General features: G+C 39.1%; 4 protein-coding genes across 6 annotated transcripts; all 4 read right to left on the reverse strand.

Moving 5' to 3' along the window:
* Window positions 1–4,653: 4,653 nt before the first annotated feature.
* LOC107981792 (low-density lipoprotein receptor-related protein 2-like) lies at window positions 4,654–7,314 on the reverse strand. The gene is made up of 3 exons (XM_016988446.3): window positions 6,983–7,314; window positions 6,475–6,908; window positions 4,654–6,386 (listed from the first exon to the last, which is right to left on the reverse strand). Exons 1-3 carry the CDS (start codon window positions 7,134–7,136, stop codon window positions 4,872–4,874), a joined length of 2,103 nt encoding a protein of 700 aa, XP_016843935.1. The 5' UTR covers window positions 7,137–7,314; the 3' UTR covers window positions 4,654–4,871.
* A 616-nt stretch (window positions 7,315–7,930) lies between these two features.
* LOC100123313 (transferrin) lies at window positions 7,931–12,158 on the reverse strand. The gene is made up of 14 exons (XM_001606889.6): window positions 11,744–12,158; window positions 10,819–10,933; window positions 10,606–10,745; window positions 10,392–10,531; window positions 10,169–10,313; window positions 9,944–10,101; window positions 9,747–9,862; window positions 9,530–9,675; window positions 9,210–9,456; window positions 9,000–9,148; window positions 8,663–8,929; window positions 8,497–8,594; window positions 8,260–8,415; window positions 7,931–8,170 (listed from the first exon to the last, which is right to left on the reverse strand). The coding sequence occupies exons 1-14, from the start codon at window positions 11,820–11,822 to the stop codon at window positions 7,985–7,987; spliced, it is 2,142 nt and encodes a 713-aa protein (XP_001606939.2). The 5' UTR covers window positions 11,823–12,158; the 3' UTR covers window positions 7,931–7,984.
* Window positions 12,159–12,391: 233 nt separating this feature from the next.
* LOC100677893 (transferrin-like) lies at window positions 12,392–13,842 on the reverse strand. Of its 3 annotated transcripts, XM_031930481.1 has the most exons (7): window positions 13,751–13,842; window positions 13,506–13,654; window positions 13,272–13,442; window positions 13,112–13,210; window positions 12,941–13,029; window positions 12,708–12,863; window positions 12,392–12,631 (listed from the first exon to the last, which is right to left on the reverse strand). In XM_031930481.1, exons 1-5 carry the CDS (start codon window positions 13,825–13,827, stop codon window positions 13,004–13,006), a joined length of 522 nt encoding a protein of 173 aa, XP_031786341.1. In that variant the 5' UTR covers window positions 13,828–13,842; the 3' UTR covers window positions 12,392–12,631; window positions 12,708–12,863; window positions 12,941–13,003. The 3 variants fall into 3 exon arrangements, with proteins under 3 accessions (XP_031786341.1, XP_031786340.1, XP_031786339.1); XM_031930480.1 differs by having other exon boundaries at window positions 12,941–13,210; XM_031930479.1 differs by having other exon boundaries at window positions 12,708–13,210.
* Window positions 13,843–13,850: 8 nt separating this feature from the next.
* LOC116417419 lies at window positions 13,851–15,232 on the reverse strand. Its single transcript, XM_031930482.1, has 4 exons — window positions 15,023–15,232; window positions 14,816–14,910; window positions 14,048–14,164; window positions 13,851–13,988 (listed from the first exon to the last, which is right to left on the reverse strand). Exons 1-4 carry the CDS (start codon window positions 15,104–15,106, stop codon window positions 13,865–13,867), a joined length of 420 nt encoding a protein of 139 aa, XP_031786342.1. The 5' UTR covers window positions 15,107–15,232; the 3' UTR covers window positions 13,851–13,864.
* Window positions 15,233–22,784: the final 7,552 nt, after the last annotated feature.

The following is a 22,784-nucleotide window of genomic DNA, read 5'->3' on the forward strand; positions in this document are numbered from 1 at the left end:
TGCACGTTCCTTCAGGATTTAAATCAACTTCATTTATAAAATATTTTTGGAAAACAGTATTCAGCTTTGTGTACATAACTCCTGAAGTTTGTTGAAATTTGTTGTAATGCTTGTATGAAATTTAAAAAACTTACTTCCTTTAATGTACTGAATAATATGATGGCCAAATAAAATCATCGCGTACCCTTTAACATCGGCCAAGGCTATGGCATTATAAAGATTATAAATCATTTGCTGTAAGGATTGCTGTGTTTTACACATTTGCCGAGGAATCTAAAAATAAATTTTATGGCTTGGGTTATTTCAACATCAACAACTCAATCATCAATGATAATTATTTACAAAAATTGTAGCAAAATAAAAAATGGAAAAATGTTTGTTTTTATTATCACAAGAAGCACGCTTACCTGGGTACTTCTGGATAAAACGGTGAGAACACTATCACCTATATCAACATCTGTTTGTACCAATAACCAATGGATAGTTTTTAAAACATTCGGCAATTCCGTCAGTTCAGGAGACGTTTTAGAGTATCGTTACTAAATTTGTGCGGATCTCTTACGTAAGTCAAAAATTCTTCATACGAATTTTCTATTTAATTGATACGCAAATAAATTTCAAACAAATTATTTTTCAAGTTGATTTGGTCGGGTATCTCATTTGAAATTTAACGATTATTTTGTCTTTCATGTTTTGCATGTCTACTTTGAGGGAATCTAATTTCTTAGCAACATGTTTTATTTGATCCGTTAGGCGTTGTTCCAGACCCGATTTTATTTTAGCATCACTTTCGCTTTCTTTCGTTGTGGTGGGTAGTAATTTTGTGTAGACATAGTCTATTCACGTATATATTTCTTTACCCACTTTTAGAACGGTACCTGCGTTTCCCAACAAACTCTTTATATCAAACTTTCCATCTTCACATTTACCAATTTGTTGATGTCCGAAAAGGAGCAGAAGTGCAAACATTAATGATATTAAACGAGCCATGATACAAGTTTAATATAAATCAATTAACAACTCTTATGGAATCACTGCAAAGTATCCTCCGTTTTTAAATAATTTTGCACTGAAACAATGACATGAAAATTGTTATATGGTGGACAAAATGAAGTATTGACAAATTAATTTATGTTATTGAGATTATACATATATTTTAAAAACTACAAGCAAACACTAATAATTCACACATACTTAATATTTTATTTTTATGCTTAACTTCTACGATATAAATAGTATATTGTGTACCAAGGGCTAAAAGTGGCTTTTTTAGGCCGATTGTGGAGTTTGCAGTACGAAACAAGGCAAGTTAGCCCGAACCGAAGGCAAGGGCGTTTACGAGCCGCAGACGAGTTCTGCAAACACACGAGGCCAAAAAGCCTACCTAGTCCTTGGTGCACACCATAATTTTTGTAACACAAGTATGGATTTTGTATATACGTAATATTAATAATATTTATAAATATTTATAAATGTTATCCGAAAAATTTTAGCGGGCGTTTTTAATTCTTTTTGCCCGTAATTCCGGCATTTGCGGGCAAAAAAAATATGAAAAACGCCCGGCGTGCAAAAAAAAAAAATAAAAACCTGTGCTACTTCGAGAAGCTGGCGTTTTTCAATTTTTTTTTGTTCGCTGGTCTGAAAAAAGTTACTTTAGTCCCACTAAATAGGTCGCAAAAATGCAAAAATCGTGCTTGTGTTATAAAAAAAAAAAACTTTTTAAAATAAGATGTAATAATTTTTGTAATTATATCAAGCTTGAGTTAGAATATAATTTTATTTTTCGGGTGGCAAGATTGCCTTCTTAATAACGTTATTTCTAGATTAACACAAAGAAAAAAGTAAACGATCTTAAACTCATAAACAAAAAATTTCTCATAAAATATAAATCGATTTGACGTTTTGTACGGATGTATAACAAGAGCTACTTTGGAAATTAATGAACGAAGTTTTTTACTGTACAATATTATTTACTTACGTGTATAATATTATATGTCTGCATGCAGTACCATCACTAATATTTCATGGTTTGAAGTAACTCGATCTATAGACCAATGATCATGGTTATCAGTACAGATGTCGAATAGAACTTGGAATCACAATATCGAGTTCTTATATACAGACTAGAGTCATTATATCTCCGACGTACCGGAACACTTTATGTCATTTAAATTCCATTGAACATCTGTGTTCATTGAGTTTGAATAAATAATTCAACCTTACAAAAGACTCATTATTTTATTTGGTTGGAACGAATTAATCGTATTTTATTGTTCATTCGTCAATATAACCCCTAATTCATTAAACAATAATCTTTGTAGGGTAATAAGTAATTTATATTTTCGTTATGCTTAAATTAAAACTATAGTTTCATTTTATTAATAGTCGTACTTATTTTTATAGATCTGCGTATTTTCCCGATTATATAGTTTTATAACTCCATGTAAGCTGTGTAAACAATACTTTATATACTACCAGGTACATATTTGAACTGATAACATTCATTTAGTTCTGTTCATAATTTAAAAATCGAAACTTTACGCAACCCCCGATTGACACATGTTTTGATAAGAATTCAGTCTTTTAACCAAGCCTAGAATATTGGCTCAAGTGTAAGGAAACCTGTTTGGTCTAATTTGATTTTTAAAGAGTATTTTCAAAAATGAACAATTCAATTGATCGTTGTAATTGACAAAAGGAATTGAAGTAAAATCTAACAAAGATGCAACAAATACAAGATTGTCTTATTTTCAGAAAAATTTTCTAGGCGTTTATCATGCTTAGAATATTGCTTTTGACTTTCTTGTTATTTCTAACGTACGTACCTCAGAGATATCAATGTGCTGAATCATTCAATTTAAATTCAAAACGAGAGCCGTTATTTAAATTTTACGGAAATGCATATTCACTTTTGCCCTTCTCCGAACTTTTTACAAATATACAATTCGGAAACTGAAATTAACTCTTGAAAAACTGAAATTAGATTTAGTATGTCAGTGCTGAGAATTACATGACCGGAGTTTTATCGAACTTAAAAGATATGCCCAATGACCATATTTTTAATAGAAAAATGCAAAAACTTATGTCTTTGATTAAGCAAGTTGAAAGTTTGTATAAAGAATATATCAAATATCGTCATGATGCCAATAGTACACAGAAAGATGATTTTGTAATAACCTAGCCGAATAATGTGTATGAATGTTACATATTTACCGAGTATTCAGAAGCAATATTTACGGAATCGCGGAAAAATTGGATGAAATCGTATAGTTAGTAACGCAGGAATCTATCATCGATACACTTGTTACGAAAACAAAAGTAAGTTTTTCAAAAGCACTTAAAATAGCAAAATCAATTAAATGGAATAATTGAAAACATAGTTAACATTCACACGTGTTTAGGAACCTAAATATTCCTGCAAGCAAAAATTATCTCGTATGCAAATGATTGAATTACACTTGATATTTTTATTTCTTTAGATAATTTTTATTTTGACAAAAAAGTTGTAGGAACAAAATGCAATGCAAGATATAGAGAAATTTTAAGGAAATTAAAAAAATTAATGGATTTAACAGATTCAGCGTCAAATCAGGTATATGTCTGCGATCAAAAAATATCAAAAAAGTAATCGGAATATACATAACATAAGTGATTAATTTGAGCAAATTGAAATGATTTAATTATCATAGATCATCGCTTTCATTCTACTTGTACATGTAAATGTTGGTTTTACGTAAAAAATTATTTTTATAGGTAAAACATATTTCAAATTTAAAAGCATGTTTCAACAATACTTGATACAAGAATTCAAGGGTGGAACTTATTGTAACTGCAAAATATTCAATAACTTACGAACTGGACCATGTGCTCATCATAAAAACGTTCCAAAATCGTTGTGCGAAAATGTATATCTTTGTTCAGCTGCATTACAAGACTATAAACTCTTGAAACATGATTACTATAATGTTCATCCAAAAATTTGCATTTCGGTAAGCAAAAATGTCAACTATGTTAAACGTTATATTCATTGCAATTTCACTCGTAATGTTCATTCGTGGTTACAGAATAATTCCTATATCACTCGTAGATACGATTACGTTTTATATGATAAAAATGACAAAAGACCGCGCAATGAACCACACGAGAAAGTTGTGTCTATTGTGCTTGCACTTGTCCTTACGGGAAACCAGGTGATGATTCACAATATGGTTTTAATCCGGATGCCAGTTTGGCTGAATTCAAAGAAAATTAGTAAGTATCAGGATAAGCAGACCTTTTATATTTATTCAATGTATTATAATGTTCTTTATTTTTAGCGTCGTTACTAATGGGTCGATATTAAAAAGAATAAAAAAGCTTTAAAAAATGGTAACTGTTCATATCCTTATTCTGCAATAACTTAAAAGTACAAACAGAGCTTTGTCGATAAATTATTATCAAAATGTCAACATTGATTATAATCGATATTATTTGACATTGACATTTTTTTTTAGTTAAACTCAACCGGACTAATCGTTCAGTCAACTTGCAAAAGTGCCAGCAAATGACGTTATAGTTGGGCTACATTTATAGATACGCAAGAAATCAAGCCAGCGATTCCAACGCCTCTTTCAGGCATTTGATTAATTCGCAGAGGGACTTCAACATCAGGAGGCTTTTTAGGGTTCAATTTATTCATGTACAACGTAGCACCTCACATAGAATCGATAGAGGATAACACTATCACGAACCCAATAGAACACATTTACAACATGAAGGGTACTTAAAATTAAGAATTCCATTGTAAAAAAACACAGTCTTATTCGGATAAATAAATAAATTAAGCTACTGATAACATCGCTTTCCACGAGTACAAAATAGATAGTCCACGCTCAGCCATATCGATCCGTACAAGATCTACCATCGTCTTGTATACTCTTGTAATCTTCGCATTCGCAGATCTTTTGTACTTCGCCAGTGACGTTCATTGTCCTAGATTCACCAATGATTATCCTCGGAGTGCGAACGCAGAATTGCTCGCAGTTACCGTTCTCTACGGCGCATGGATTGTCGCTCTTCACTTTCTGCACCAACTGACCGAATATCTTCACGCCAGCTATCAATTCGTTCGAATCGTCCTCCAACATAGGCGACAGTCTTCTGAGACCAGATCCTGTCGATTTATCGAACCTCCAAATACTCGTCAGATTTGCGACGTACGCGTATCGCCCGTAAATACTAACGGACTTCGGATGACATACTGCGGAAATATCGATGCTCTTGACGTCCGAACCCTCCAGAGTAGCACTCAGAAGTTCGGTTGCAGTGGGATTGAACCAGTACAGCCTGTCCACTTCGTGATCGATGGCAAGTCCAGTTTCGTTAACGAATACCGTCTCATCACTCAAAAACGGCGTAAGTTTCAATCCACACTTCTTATAAATCCGACCTTCGTTCTTGTAAAGCATCGTGAAATATTGACAGCCGTTGTTGGGGTGAACTACCAGAGAAGTTGGATGACCCGCGCTGTAATGAAACGTTTGCAAGGTCTTCCAAAAGTACGTGTTTTCTTTTGGTCTAAGAATGACCAGAGTAGTGTTCTCCGCAGTATCACAGTTGTCTTTGACGTAATGAACGTCGTTCGTCACCCAGTCGAACGAAACGTCTCTGATGCAATTATCCCTGTTGTAAATTCCTTGAGGTTCTTCATGGGTCAAATCGACGGTGTTGATAGAGTGATCGTCGCTGAATACAATGGTCCTCGTATAGAAGTTGTAGTCGAAGTCTATGGTCCTCTTGTTATTCAAAACCGCCGTGTGGAAGCGGATAGGCAGTATCGCATCGCTGAAAGACTGCTTCTTATCGTCGAGGATTCTCCCTCTGAAGAATTCCTCACGTGCGTACATGATGTATTCTTTGACCGGTTCGCAATTGTACGATTCATCCTTTAACTGGTAACCAACGTAACAGGCGCACGTGTGTCCACCGTTAGCCGTGAGAAGACAAAGTTGTTCACAGCCTCCGTTTGAGTCCTCGCAAGGATTTTTGATACTTGGCACCTCACCAGTGTACACCTTTATCGCTTTTGGATCATCGAAAGATATCTGTTGAAAGTCACTCTCGCTACACACGCCGTTAGTCGTGGTGCACGACCATAAAGTCCTGACGTTGGAATTGATTGGAGGTCTCGTCCAGAATAGTCGATTTCCCGAGACGCCAAGACTCATGGTCGTACTAGAGACTGTAGCTACGGTCAGTCGGTTGTTACCATCGTAGTCGGAGCTTTCGATGGTCATGAGATCAGACCAGTAGAGCTTCGGAGTCTGGGTATCGACGCATAAGGCTGTCACACCTAAGCTCACGACTATCTTCTGGAAGTAAGTTCCGTCCATGTTGCCTTTGAGTATCTAGAAAATAAAATCGATAATTTAAGTCTCTTATGCTTAGTCAGATACTATACAAAGTCACAGCATAGAAGTCGATAGTTCACGTTACCGAATCTGATTTCTGCACGATGAACATGAGACCACGTGCATGATCCAGATCTATGTCAACAGGGTTCTTCAGATCAGAAACAGCGATACCGAATTTCGTACTCTTCGGATCGTAAACGTTCACTTTTCCAGCATAACCATCGAGTACGTAGACTTTGTGGGTGACGAAATCCACGGCTATGGAGTTCGGATCCCATTCCCTCGCCTGAGTGAGATTGTGGAACTTTGTTGAGAGAGAATTCACCCAGGACGAGCCGACTTCTCGCCAGTAAATAGTATCCTTATTGTAGAGATCAAATGCAGCGATGCCTCTCGAGGATTTCACCAATTTGATCTTCTTTTGACTGTCGAGATCCAGCGCCCAAAGGTCTCGCTCGTCACTTACGAGTAGGGCTTTCGAGTAGTCGATCGCTACATCGCCAGAATTACCACCACCTGGATTCGTTAAACTATTAGTCATATTTTACGAACACGTTTCGATGATGAGTAACTATCGCGTAAAATCTTACCTGTCAGTATGACGACTACCGCAACGACAGTGACGAGTAGAAGCAGGCCGATGACTCCTGCTATAACGTAAATGGTGTTGGAAAATAGCAGCTTGAAATGCTGCCACATTGAGTCTGCTGTTATTTCTCTCACTTCGTCACTGGACCTACTCATTTTTTTTTATCGTCGAGTTTTTCGATACTTCGATAAACTAGCACATTATTTTAATACAAAAAAAGTAATTTCAATGAAAAATAACACTTTTTTGGGAGCAACGAAATACACCGGCATGCGATAATGCGATGCTCCGAGATACTGAGGTGTATACGGCGACAAGTACACGATGAGACACAGTTAGACACCGCGCGGCATTTCAAAACTTAGAGGAGCCGCTGATAAGGCGCATGATTCATACGGCAAAGTGGAGTAGGTGTGCACATGACAAGAAACGTAAGCGCTGTGTGATTTCGGATCCGTGAAAACATAAGAGATAAACATAAGATTGTTGTTGCTAAAATTTTAAAGAACTTTCTTGTGATTTATCGCTCTTGATTCTGGTATTTAAATGAGCAAGCTCGTTCGTTTGTGCGTTCCATTTTCGTTTACAAATTACGCAGGTGGGCGCGTTGAAATCTTATCAGACGCGCTTATCAAAAGACGTGAAGCGTAACGTGCGCTGAGGTGTAGAAAAGCCAGTTCCAAGTAAAAGCAGCGTATGAATCTCTTCGCTTCCGTTCGAGTTTAAATACGGCATACACGTTTTTTAAACTATAGAATCGTTCGCACTATATATAAAGAACTTTTGAATCTTTCGAACGTGTTATCAGTAATTCAAAAATCAGAGCGTCCCAAAGCAAGATTACAGCGATCTCTACCCAGCCAACGGTCGATAAGCGAGAGAGTTTTGGATTTACATTATCAATCAAAAATTGTATGTAAGGCGGTTAAAAAAGGATTTATCATAAAAATTATTGGAAAAAAACATAATTTTTATTTATCACTATTGCAATACTTTTACATGACTAGGTTGAAAATGTCCTTAATGCATTAAAAATCACAACTGAGAAAATAACAATTACACTGTTGCTCAGGGACGAACTACCTGACATACCGCACTCAACCTTATCCTGAAGACTCTCCAGGATTTCCTCGTACGTTCGACCGTGTCGGAGATCGGCAACGTGCTTCTGCAAGTGCTGCGTGTTGTCCTGCAGAAAATAAAAATTAAGTTTATGAACATCTTTATTTCTTATATCTTCATACACGTTTTATAATGATGAAAGCTGAAGTTACTCACTGGGAAAATCACATCAGACTGTCCCTCGAAAGGTCCGTACAGTGTGAACATTGCCGTTTCACGATCGTACGTTCTTCCGAAGAACCGATCTAGCGACAGGAGCATCAAATAAATTTCCTCCTTCCTCACTTGGGTAATGTTTTTACTTCCTAAAACCTGAGAGAGGAGACAGTTACTCATGAATTTTAACTTTTATAAGATTTATTTTCTTTAATTCATATATACGAGATGTTTTACCGATCCTAAAGTAGTTTCCGCAATGAAGCAAGGCCGTGCTCCCTCGTACGATTCATCCTGACAGAGCATCCTGTAGTTCATGTGGAATATCGAAAAACCTGCAGGTCACATTAATAAATTTCAATTTCCTCAATAACAATTTCAATTTAACATCTGTCAAGTTTACTTGAGTAATACTGCTTAGCAGCGCTGACGTTAACGAAAGCGACGTCTCCCCCTTTCATCAAGCACTTGAACGCGTTCTCTTCTGGTCCCAATTTGTCCTCGAAATGCGTCTTATTGCACAGTGAGTAGAGATTCTTCGGTACCGTGGTATTCTTCTCATTCAGCCCGTAAACGCAAGTCTGATTGAAGAACTGAGATATCGCCTTCTCGTCCTCGCAGTCCCAGCTCGACGAGCTATTTCTCAAATAGGAGAAGAAAGCGTTCCAGCCTGCGGGATATCGATAAGGATAATCGATCGATCGCGATCTTTTTTTTCAACTCGAAAAACGATTCCTTACCAACGCTCTTGTAGCCAGAGAAGCAAGCCTTCGCGCCCCTCAGGTCATTGAAATTCTTGTACTTGGCATCTTTCCTGACGATAGCCGCGAACCTGCTCGCCTCGAGATCCTTGTTGGAGATCATGTGGGCGATCGGCGTCAAGTTCATGCTGGAAGAGGAAAATTCGAGATGACAAACCGCGATTTTCGAGAACTATTTTCACGTTATACCTCCTCGCGTTTAGCTCCTCCTCGGGCTTCGCGACGTAAATATCGCAGCGGTCGTCCCTGACTGCTTCGAGCGCCGATTTTCTGTCCTTCTGCTGGATGCACGAGATTCTCGGCTCGATGTCCATCGCGACAGCCGCTGCCTGCATCCAGCCGCACTTGTTCGCCTCGATGTTCGAGGAGACGCACCAACGGATCGTCCTCTCGGGGTGACAAGTCGTGAGTACCCTCGAACTCGAGTAACCGGGGACTAAAACAATATTTTCTTTAAGCATGTGATATCTTTTCAAGATATTGCAAGGACGTGAACAAATTTGAATTACATCGTCTCGTGTAATCCTCTGGCGTCAACGCCGGCGTCATGTTAGCCAGGTGAGAGAATTTGTACGAGGCGTGGATTACCGGGTAAAACAGTTTTCCAGAATTGCCCATGTCTGTCACTGTCTTGGTTACGCGATCGGCAACGTCGCTAAAAAAAAGTCGAGACATGGCGTAGGAGTTATTTTTATCGAAAAAACTGTTATTCCCAGGCATATTCACCTTCTCGCGACAATCGTGGGACGCGGCTCAGCGATCCACGTGCAAGTTTTGTTTGCAGAGAGGGGAATAAACATACCGTCGGGGCAAAGCATGCTAAATCCGTACGACGCTAGTTCCTATGTGATGAAGACAAGTTACTTTTTAATTGCGGGAGATTACAGTATTCCAAATATTGTTTGAAATGAAATAAGTCTCACCGCGAAATGTGGCTTAACGTCGTCTCGGTTGAGCCAAGCGATGTCCCCGACGTTCTCCAGGAGACAATTGATCGCACCTTGCATACCGTAGAACCGGTCACCTTCGTAGCATCCGACAGGACTTCCGCACAGGGCGCATAGGTTCTTGTACTTGGATTCTAAAAATCAATTCGTTTACTCGAAGTTTGTTCAGGTAGTTCGAATCGTAAATTTTAACTTTCTTACTCAACACTCCGTCGTAAGCTGAATCGAGGGACCAAGGCCCAGCAATGCATGCCGATTCGAAGTGCTGGGACAGATCGGCTATCCGATTTTCCAACAGTGTCTTCTTAGAGTCACATTGTTTCATTATTATCCACCTCTCGAAGTACTGAAACAGTAAGTTTTATTATGACGATGTATGATAAAATTTGCGTAATAAACGTATCTTTTCCTGTCACACGCTTACCGATGTGTAGTGGTAATGGTAAGTCGGCGTGTATCCGAGCTCGAAACCGATGTAACAAAGCCTCTTATCTTTCGTGGTCCACATGTTGTCGAACTTATTTTTCACGAGTGCGATCATTTCGACGTCGTGCTGAGGCTGGTCTAAAACGAAAATAAAAACATATTTACATAATGATTTACTTCCAATGCCTATAAAATTCGAAAAAGAAGCTAACTTTCAGAGAACGTTTTCAGTTCGTGGGTTATCAAAACGTCGCTTTTCTCGATGACATCCGTGTGGAGGATAGTCAAATCTTCAGGCTCCAGTACGGTAAAGTCCACTAATCCAGAAACCAACATCCTCAGACACGTGAGCCTGTAAACGAAATTGCCGGCTTTGTGATACTACTTTCGTGGAATATGGCTTCAGAACATTGCCTAATATATACCTATCGTCGACTATCACACAGTTAATTTCGCTGGCCTTATGCTGTATGTCCTTACAAGTTCGCATCAAGGCATCGTTGGTCCTCGACAGTTTCTTGGTTGTGGCGCAGAATTTCACTGTTGAAAGAATAATAATTCAATAATTCATCAATCTTGTTCAATCACCAGAACCAACATGATTTTTCACGGGAATCTCACATAGTAGCAATAATACACAAACGATATAACTTCGCAGTGCAGCCTGCGCCCATAAATAGGCGCAGTTCATAAAAAGTACCACATCCAGTTTCGAGCCTCTGCAAAAAGACAGTCGAAAAAGCCGACGAACTATCCTGATGAGATATATGTTTACATTGCGGAGCGAGCGGCGCACGTACGGCGATTGTCAAGGCTGAGGAAGAGGAAAAGTGAGAGAGAGAGAGAGAGAGAGAGGACGCATCACTGAGTCATTTGCGTATGTACATGTCTGCGTGCCGGCACATCCACTATCTCTCGTGCAGAATATATATATCGCATCGCGCAGGAAAACCCGTCTACTCGATAAACGCTCGTTGGTTTTGAGGAAAAATCTCCTCTAGCCCTTGGATGATTTTCGGCCGATCGTGTACCGATCGGATAAAAACCGCTCTCGATATTTACATAATTATCGGATTATCGAAGCGACCTCTTTTGCTCTATTGATACAGGTGGACAGAACTTCTGGAACAGTTACGTAGCAGACTTCACCGAAATAAACATGTCGGAGCGAGATTAGAATTCAAAAAAGTGAAAGCTTAATTTCTGTTCCGGAAATCGTATTGGCGAACTTTCTATGCGTTTAGTTTCCTGGATCAGAATATCTGAAGCGGAATTGACGACTTCTATCTTATCGAGCCACTCCGACCAAATATATAATTGAAAAAAAATAAACTTCCGGCGTATACTCACATGCACCGGCGTCCACGGTGTTCTGCCATAGCTGGAGACACGAGAACACAAAGATCGTCCACAAGATCTTCGAAGCCATGATTTTCGAAATATCCAACCGACGCACGAGGAAAGTACAGTAGCAACGTTGTTTATACCTATTCAAAACACTCTTAATCCATAAAACTCTTCTACACTTTCACTTTCATCCTTGCACCGGTAAAAACGAGTCAGAAGCGCATCGGCGACGTTACCGATCTCATCGCTCGCTCTCGTCAAAATCGTACAGGTGTATCAATTCAAACTGTGCGGAGACACGATTCGAATATCGTAGAGAGAATGTACAGCGCACGCGCGCGCGGCTTCGAAACGACTGCGAGCTATAGCCCGAAAGTCGCGGCGGCAGATACTCCGCTTTGGAATCGAAAAAAAAAACGACTCTCGTTGTGTGCACGAGCCGCTGCGGAAGAATATTATATCGGTATCGATTTACTTTCTATGGTGGGGGGAAAAGCGCGTAGTTGCGGCAACTGTTCAAAACACGAAATTATCCAGAGACAGCTGTTGTTGACACTTTGTTTTTTTTATCGCTTCGCCGCAGAAATCTAAAATTTTTTAATGGAATGTTTTTCGCATATTCGAATGCTAATTATAGTTGTACGAATTGGGAATTTTTCATATGCGTCGGTTTTATTTCGCTAAAAGAATCTGACGTACAGGCGCGTTGCGCGCACAATACATTGAACATTGCGAAAATCGAGTGAGACAGCTGTTTCGAGCGGCTCTTGCGGCTGCGGTTTTAAAAATTTTTTGCGAATGTCGGACTTTTGGCAAAACGTGATCCGATGACTCGTCGCGGCTAACGTAATTCACGTCGAGCGAGACTCTTTGTAGCTTCATCGTCGCATCCTTGAAACAGAAATAATAAATTGTTTTATTGCGCTCGGAGTAATAAACCGAATCGTTTGAAAATTTAATTACTCACAGGGAACAGTACGTTCGACTTGTCTTCGTACGGCCCGTACATTTCGAACATCGGGGTTTCCCTGTCGAAGGTTCTGCCGAAATACCGGTTTAACCCCAGGAACGTCAAGGAGATATCGTCCTCTCGGACTTTTGTTATATTCTCATGCACGAGAATCTGCAAGGAAAGTCGGAACGATATTTACTCAGACAAATTATTTTCGCACTGCTATACAGCTGTATGAGTCATATTACCGAGCCCAAAGTGACTTTTGCTAGAAAACACGAACTGTCCTCGTTTTGGGGACAAAGCAATCTCTACTTGAAATTGAATACGACGTTGCCTGAAAAGATGTTCGAGATATAAGGCGCAGATTATGTATTCGACAACGAGTGTGTGATTACTGGCTGAAAATCTTGACTTACGCGAAGCGTATGCTCTTACGGCGCTCACGTTTACGAAGGCTACGTCCGCACCATCCTCGAGGCACTTGAAGGTCTTTTCCTCAAGTGTCAAGTTTGACTCTGTATTAACAATCGTATATTCAATGAGTGTTTGAGTAGCAATATAATAATCAATCATTACCATCCTTTTTGCACAGCGAGTACAAGTTGCTCGGAAAGCTCCGATTCTTCGGGTCGATATTCAAAACGCAGCTTTCCTTGAAAAAAGTCGAGATAGACTCTACATCATCGAGACGCTGTCGATCGGAGTTATTTTTTTTTTTTTTCAAAGCCAAATAGACAGCATTCCATCCTAAACTCGTCGAACAATTCGTGAAATTTCATCATCGAATCTGAAACTATGGCACAAACGTACCGACGCCCCGATAGCCGGAAAAGCACGCCTTGGCATCTTTCAAATCGTTAACGGTTCTGAATCGCGATTCCTTCCTCACGACAGCCGCGACGTTATTGTGCTCGTCCTTTCTACTAACCAACATCTCTACGATCGCCTTCAAGCCCAGCCTGTACACGAATTCCAAGAAACATAGAAATACCCATCAATCTCTACAAAACCACATAATTTCTAAGATTCGCAGCATATACTTTTCAGATCGAGACCTCTCGTCGGGCTTAGCCGCAAAGACGTCGGATTTGAAAGTGCTCACAGCTCGGATACATTCGTCTCTGCTCGGCATTTCGAGGCAAGTGAAACCAGGACTGAGCTCCAGTGCGTTAGATGATCTCCTCAGTGATTGACACTTTTTTGCTTCGAGGCTGGAAGATACGCACCAGCGAATGATGCGCTTCGATCGACACGTCGATTTGGCTTTCACGGATGCGCTGGAGGATCCTGGAACTTTTATTTTTTGATACGTAAATCAAATTGGCTTGATGCATTTTGTTTTCATGGCTTACGTTTTAGCTAATTTTTTCAGATACGAGAACACGTAAGACGAATGCACGACTTGGTAGAACTTGCTCTTCTCCTCGCCCATGTCGGTGACTTTGTCGAGAACAATGTGTGCGACGTTTCTGGAAAGATGAATCGTTCGATTGATTCTTTTAACCCATTAATGACCATGGCTAACCCGTGAGCCCAAGCAGCCTGGAGAACCAATGCGAAACAGGACAAAGATATTGCAAAATTCCGAATTTTGCAATTTTTCGCAACAATTATTATTCAAACAAATTGTGCAAATTTTACTTTTTCAAAAATCTGACAGCAGACATCAATTCCACGTCGAAAATTACTAATAGAATGACTTTTAGTTTCATAATAATCCTGATTATAAATGAATGATGAAATTGACAATAATTGTTTAAACAAATTGCAAAACTCGGAATTTACCATATCCTTGCATAATTAGGGCTAATCTCCTGTTAAGCATTGGTTCCGAAGTACCAGAATCCATATGCTTGCATTTTATTATTTATTTATAACGCTATTATTACTTATCAAATTGGGTTATCATGAAACTAATAGTCACTCCTTAAGTAATTTTCGACGTAAAATCAATTTCCGCTGTGAGATTTTTGAAAAAGTGAATTTTGCATAGTTTGTTGAAACTGATTGCTTTGTATAATTAGAGATAATGTCCTGTTTCGGATTGGTTCCGGGGTACTCGGGCTCACGGGTTGGCCATGGGCATTAATGGGTTGATTTGTTGCATTTTGTTAACGTACTTATTGGCTACGATCACTGGTCGCGGATCGACGATCCACAGGACTCTCGCCGTTCCATCCGGGCAGAGCAGTGAAAATCCGTACAACCCCAACTGCTGTGAAATTTCGCAAAGTTCAACAGGTGTTACGCGAGATACCTACAGGCAAACGCGCTTGCACGGCTGTGCGCGCGGTTGCCTACTGCAGGCGTTACGCGTTGAAACTTACCGAGAAGTACTTTGAAGCGTCGGATCTACTGAGCCAGGCCAAATTTCCAATGCCTTGTCGCAAGCACGTCAAAGCTCCCGTCATGCCGTAGTATCTGTCGTCGTCGTCGCACGAGCGCGGATTGCCGCATAGCGCGCAGAGATTTCTGTACTTGGCTTCTGTATAACCATTAATTGAAAAAATCGATTATCGAACAATATGACAACGCGATCCTGGTACTTCTGTCTTACTCAAATCGGCGTCCATTTTTCGGTCCAACGATCAAGGGCCGACAATACACGCCGATTCGAAGTGCGCCGATAAACTTGCCACGCGATTCTCAACCTCGTTCTTATTGGGGTCGCAACTCCTTGGAAACAACCAGCTTTCGAAGTACTGCGATCGAGGAATTTTCATCGATGAGATTTTTTCCTTTCTTATTAAAAAGCAACTATACGCCAACTCACAGTGGTATAGCAGTAGTCAAACTGCGCCGCGTGGCTTTGTTTCGAGGCCCAAGTAGCACAATTTTTTTCCCTTCGTCGTTAAAACGGTATCCGATTCGCTTTTGACCACCACTATCATCTCCACCTCTCTTACGAAAAGAAAAATATTCAAAAGCTCCACGAACATTCAGCAAACTTTTTGAGCTGATGAGTCACGACGATACCGGATTCGTTATAGGCGCTCATTACTCGTAAATCTTCTGGCTCCGCGACCATAAAATCGGCTTTCCCAACCGACAGTAATTTCAAGCATGACGACCTTACGGAAAATATATAGATGTGTGATTTATCCAGTGAACTCAACCGTAGACCATAGACTTTACATACGTTATAATTTTTGTTTTCTTTACCTGTCAGCTGTTTAATACGGTAAAAAAAAATGTCCGATATATTTTAAACAAATAATTCGTTACTATACTTGATCCAGCTGTCACCACATAAATGCAGACTGCCAAGTGTGCGAACAACAAAAGACTCTTCATTTCGCTTTAATAACTGTTGCGCGGATTTTTTTAAAAGACACTTGACGCTGCAGTTGAAAAAATAAAATCACATTTGCCGAGTTGTGCTAACGAGAACGTTACGATCATTGCAAACATTTAACTGCGTACAAATATATACGGCTCATAACGAGTGTTTAAACGTTCGCAGCGCCTGCACACAGGCTGTCTAAATATTAACGACTCGATAAATATAAACATTCGGATAGTTACGCCTTTTTCCCTCGTAAAAGTGCATCGATTATCCGGCGTTTGCATATGTCGTACTAAGCAATCTCTCGTTGCTTCGTTCGCATAGCTTTACAAGATGGCATTAGAAACAAAATAATGAACGCAAAATTATCAGTTACATGTGTGTAGAATAAACTGATTAGATTATCCTAGAAATCCAAACAAAAAAAATTTCAGGCACTATTACTGTAATGTTTGTTTTATTGAACGTACATACGCCGTAACCATAACCAAAAAAGACAACTAAGCCTTGGTGATTGGGCAAATTCATCACTTGCTTATTTATAGTGACGTCTTTTGGGATATCTAATTTTGGCATCTCACATGTAACAGTCACTTCAATATCGCTATCCAAAAGTTTGCAGGTGGTATTAAAAAAAAAAATATAGTAGTTGATGTGTCCGTGAGTCGTGGACACGGTGGTGTGGAAGAGGCTTTCCAGGACCCTTACCTCTTTTACAACTTCAAATCGCGAATTTAAACGCTGCAAAACGTTACCCTTTGCCTTGGTGTGGTAGCGACAGTAATAGCCCTCTGAGGCATCGAACGGTTTGATGGTGTGGATGGAATAGTCGAGGAACCACCAGTAATCCTCATCACTCGTATTCGCTACTGTCATTGCCGAGACGCCCTTGATGAAGTAATCCAATTCAATTCTTTTTCCCATGTCGTCAAAACGCTGAGGACTCTTTATGTTAAGGATGCTATTTTCCTGATTTTCTCCAATTTGTTCTGGAAATTCATATCTATTAAAGACATCATAACTCTCTTGATAGGGAATCAGGTCAATAACTTCTGAATTTGAAGTTGGAAGTTGGCACGGCACTTGCACTATACTTTGGTTTGAACAGTCAAAAGGATCGATGATTATATGAAGAGAGTAAGCTTCCTTGCCTTCCAACTTGCCCGGCGTAACGAGAACCAATTTACCATTGCCCAGTATCACGACACTATTATGTGGATTATCGTGAACGAGGACGTCGGACGTCAAAAGTTTGCAACTTATCACCTGTTGCAGTTGATTGTTGCCAAAGACGATCGACGTTAAATTTATTACATTCTGATCTAGTATAACGGTATAAATACTTTCATTCAATGTAACGACTTTTGGTTCATTGCCCTTCTTGTACTGGGCTGTGTATGACTTGACCCAGTCGGTTTTGTCAATGAAATTTTGTGGGACCTGGCACTGACTAAGGCAGTATAGTGCTGAGAGAACAACGGCAGCTGCTTCCTGTAGAGTAAAACCAAATGATATTTTCATGAATCGTCGATGGCATTGTTAATAATCAAAGCTTATTTTTTTAATGTATCTTTTATGAAAATATTTATAATTATTTACGTACGTTAAAACAAATCTCATTCGCACGAAAGGTTAGAAAGCAACGTTACTCGCTCCGATCACTTTATACACACAAAATTAAATCGCTTCTGGAGATGCTGTCTTTTATATAACCGGTGAAGAAGTGGACTAACTTTGTTAATCATTTTTTTTTTTTTAAAGATGGAGATTATATATTCGGGTTTTACCATTAGCTAATTCAATGGAGATAATACAATCAACACTACTTATCCAATTTTATTTCAGCGTCTATACTTTAAGGATTGGTCAGAGGTAAAAACGCTGTTTGTCAATGATTATAAAACTTTTTAAATTGACCTTTTAATGAAAAACTGGTTCCGTATATCTAGTGTTAAGTTTTTAATCATTCTATTAAAAAAATGTAAATCCGACTTTTAGTTTTATCTTAACTTAAGAATGCACTTTAACTTTTAACTCTGCACATACATATTTATTAAAATCAGTTTCAATAAAAACAAAAACTTTTTGTTTGCACCACAGTTACATTTTAAAATACTTCAATAATGTGAATTGCTTAATACGTACATGGGTATAAAAATTATCAAATATATATTGATACTGATTAGATGGTTCTAAAAATTATAATAGTAGTAAATTTCTTCTGGTAATAATAAATAATAAAAATAAAATAATAAAAGTATCAACTGGGAATATTCTGAAAATATAAGCTTTATAAAACTGTTCTAATAATACATAATTATTTTTTAACAATTATACAAATACAAGAATCTTAACAAATCATTTTTTATAACACGTGCATAAAGAAGACCATTTTCGGCGCCTATAAACTGGAGCGAAAATGTGGTTTTCCGAGCGTCACACAAAAAGTAGAGCGAGAGTCCCTGATCACAATACATGTATCAATTAATCCATTTTCGCCCCCTATATAGGTAGAACGAGCCTACAATAATCGGAGAATCGGAAATCGAGCGGGCCGAAAATGGTCGTTTTCGCCTCTAGATTCATTTTTTTTGTTCATCTCCTTACTAAAGCTTTAAATCGTTAAAAACTGTTGAAACAATTTCCAAAATAAAATTTTCTAAAATTTTCAAAATGTGCAGTTTATTAAAATTTTGATTTACTAAATTTGAAAAGCTTTACGAAAAATATATTTAAATAAATAAAATAATTAAATAAAATATATATATACACACATATATATGAATCTATACACGCCCACCGATGACGATTTTTCAACGAGAAACGAAGCATTTTCCGAGAAAACGTATTAGAACATTTTCTTCTTAAATTTGTACAAAGAATTGAAAGAAATTTTTTTGAAGCGCAAAAATGAAAATTTTTCCAAAATTTTCCGGAAAATTCCTGTAGGTCGCATTTTCCGGAAAATCGGCCTCGCGATTCGTAATCAGTGGGTCAAAAAACATAAGAAAAGATATAGTGCCTGTCTGGAACTTGCTGTTTTACCTCTCTGGGAAGCCAAGATATGGGGGCAGAGAGTGGTGGGAGGCTTTTTTGCACTAAATTTGCAACAAACTTGGAATTCAAATACCATCAATCGTTTCCATTTTATAGCGATTTAAACAATTAAATTGTTTATAACTTTTAAAGGAACCATTTTCAAGCTTATCACCTTCGAAAATCGTAATCAGCGGGTCAAAATACATAAGAAAAAGTTCGGTGAATTAGAGGACCTCAATCGGCCACGGGGACCTCCCTATGGCACCTAGACTAAACTCCATTCTCGATCCACTTCATAGGCGACCCAAATGGTCTTCCTTATATACTTGTTATAAAAAGCACGGTGAACAACGAGGGGCGAATGTTCTTTTCCAGACTCGGATGATGTTTGAACACTCGTGTCCGTCTCGCTCGGAAAAGCCCATTTTCGCCCCTTGTTGTACAATGTACTATTACAGTGCATTTAATGAGCATATCCAAGCAACTGGCATCAACCTTAACAATCGGATCTCTTACAGAATTTTCAGAGAGTATTGCATAGCAAAAGTCTCTTTCAGAATTTACAAACCCGTTCACCTAGGTGGTACCAGCTGGTAATAACGGGTGTTAAATGTGCTCCCTATTTTCCAATAATACACGAAAGAGCCTGTTCACCAGCGTCAATTACTTGCAGACAAAAGTCTACTAAAGCTGATGTATTATTACGGTAATAATAAGCATAAAAAAGGCGAGGCCACGGTGATTTGATAAATTTATCACTTCAATCTGTAAACCGACTCCGAATGAGTTAACAAATTTTGGCAGTTCGCTTGTAGCAATTACTTCGAGATCGGCGTTTAGAAGTTTACATTTGTTGTTTTCTCAATAGCTTCCGAATGTGCAGTAGTTAATGTGTCCCTGACTCGTAGAAACGGAAATTATATGATTACCATGGAGACTGATCTCTTTTACAGTTTCAAATCGTGAATTTAAACGTTGCAGAACATAGCCTTGGGTAATGCTATTGTAGCTGCAGTAATATTCCACATTGTAAGGTGTAATATATCACTGATTCCTGAAAGTAAATCAGTGATATTAATAATAATTTGTTGCTTCGGATGAACACCATGTGCCTCGATTTTATGAACTGAACGTGTCTAGTGTTTGTAACTTTGTTCCGGTTTCCAAGAGAAACTTTTACTCCGCAGACTATGATCTTATTGTTAACCATCTCCGGGAGGTGGACTGGGGCTCGGTCTTGTCAGACAATTGCTTGGACAGCAACGTGCACAATTTTTCCGAGGTTTTAAATGATTGCATCGACAATTACGTGCCTCTGACAAGGTCTGGACCCACTTCATATCCCGAGTGGTATGATCGGGAGTTAATTTTAGCTATTAGGGATAAAAAGCGTGCTCATGTGACATGGAAGGAGACGCGTGAGTCACGAGATGAGATCGAATTTAAAAGGCTGAGGGCCACTTGTATTCGGATTACGTTTGCTCTGTCGAGTCGGGGCTCAAGCGTAACATGGGCCGTTTTTGGTCTTTTGTGCACAGCCTCAACAAGGAATCAGGTATTCCGGCTGATACTTTCTTGGGTAATTGTAGAGCGACGGATGAGTCGGAGATTGCTAATTTGTTCTCTTGTTATTTTGGTTCGGTCTTTGATGGCCAGGCGGCCGACCCGCTCGATCGTCTCTTGAGCCCTGAGGAGCTTATCTCCAGCGCGACTGTCACGGCGGGTGACCTGCGGTCCATTGTCAGTAGTATTAAGGATTCCGCAAACCCTGGGGCTGACGGGGTTCCCGCTCTATTCGTTAAGAGTTCCTGGGCAGCCCTGGAGGAGCCAGTATTGTACTTGTTTAACAAAATGTTAAGTTCGGGTTATTTTCCGAGAGCATGGAAACTCTCGAATGTTTTTCCGGTTTTTAAAGGGGGTAACAGGCACGATGTTAGTAATTATCGTCCTATTTCCCTCATCAGCAGCATTCCGAAGATCTTTGACGCGTTTTAACTAATTACTTATCAGATAAATTACTTTTTATGATCTCGGACCGTCAACACGGCTTCTTGCCTGGTCGATCGACTCTCTATCTAATTTAATCATCTTCAAAGACTTTGTCTCTGAATCTCTGGAGAGTTCTATTCAGGTTGACTCTATTTATATCGATTTTTCTAAGGCCTTCGACCGGGTTGACCACGGCAGGTTGCTGTCTAAGCTTTGGAATGCTGGTGTTGGGGGCAGTGTGTTCGGGTTGCTGTCGTCGTGCTTGACCGAGCGATTTCAGAGGGTTCGGATAAATAATTCTATCTCTCCGGCGGTTTTGGTGTCGTCGAGTGTGCCGCAGGGATCGCACCTTGGGCCTTTATTATTTTGCATCTATATTAATGACTTAGATTGTCGAATCCGATTTGCGAACATCCTGCTGTACGCCGACGACGTCAAGTTGTACGCGAATATTCGGTCCGAAAGTGACTCGGTGCTGCTCAATGCCGATATCGATGCTCTGAGCGATTAGGCGAGGGAGAATGGCCTTGGGGTTAACAATTCCAAGTGCCATGTCATTTCATTTTTCAAGGGTAGATCGGCTGTACAGACTTCTTACTCGCTTGGTGGCTCTGACATCGACCGCGTTGATGTTGTCAGGGACTTGGGAGTCTTTTTCGACTCTCACATGACCTTCTCATATCACATTGAAACAGTGATCTCCAGGTGCAGTGGACTGATCGGCTTTGTAAAGCGTACCACGACTGACTTCTCTGACCTGTCAGCGATTATCTATTTGTATAAAACCTTGGTAATGCCACATTTCATGTACTGTTCACAAATATGGTCACCTTTCACTCAGGTGGCTTCATATTCTCTGGAAAAGGTCCAACACAAATTTCTTCGATATCTAGCTTTTAAATCCGGTCAGCCCATGGCACCTGTTGATCACGACTACACGCCGATTGCATCGTCTTACGACATTCCGACCATTGCCTCCGTTCATCGGTACCACGACGGTTTACTGGCTTTTAAACTGTTGCATAAACTTATTTGTAATTACGTCGTTGGACTCTTCTCACTCAGACAGCTTAATTATAATTTACGTAATCATAGAGTTCTTCAGGAGAACCTTTGTCACTCGAACTTCGGTTTCTTCTCCACACTGCCCCGTCTGCGTCGCGCGTGGAACCTCCTGCCGATACGGAGTACCACTATTGTCTCTCTTATGTCGTTCAAAGCTAGTCTTCGATCGCTGGTCACCACTTACTAGTTTAGTCATTATCCTGCTTAGTCTTTTATTATTGCTCGTACTTTCTTTATTCTGCGTTTACATTGGTTTTTATAATTTTTGTATTTGACCTTCGGGTCGTGTAAAAAGGACAAGTTTGTCCGTTGAATGAATAAATAAATAAATAAATAATAAAAACTTATTTTTTAAATGTATCTTCAATGAAAATTTTTATTAATATTTACGTACGTGAAAAAAATCTTATTGGCAAAGGAGGTTAGCCTTAATAAATTGTAATAAAACGTAAAAAAATGTAAGAAAATGTAAGAAACTGTACCTTTTTGTTGGATTTCGGACCTTTTTTCTCATACGTTTTTGTACACTTTCTTACATATTTAGATTCGTTAACTTTATTACATTTTATTACATATTTTATTTTACCGCCTAATATAGTCAATATATTTTTTTTAATTGTTAATTTTGTAATAAAATGCATAAGAAATTGTAAGAAAAAGTAAAAGGATGTAAGCAGAAGTAAGAAAATAAAAAAGTCGCCATTTTCTTA

Source organism: Nasonia vitripennis, chromosome 4 (assembly GCF_009193385.2).
Source record: "Nasonia vitripennis strain AsymCx chromosome 4, Nvit_psr_1.1, whole genome shotgun sequence".
Taxonomy (NCBI): Eukaryota; Metazoa; Arthropoda; class Insecta; order Hymenoptera; family Pteromalidae; genus Nasonia; species Nasonia vitripennis.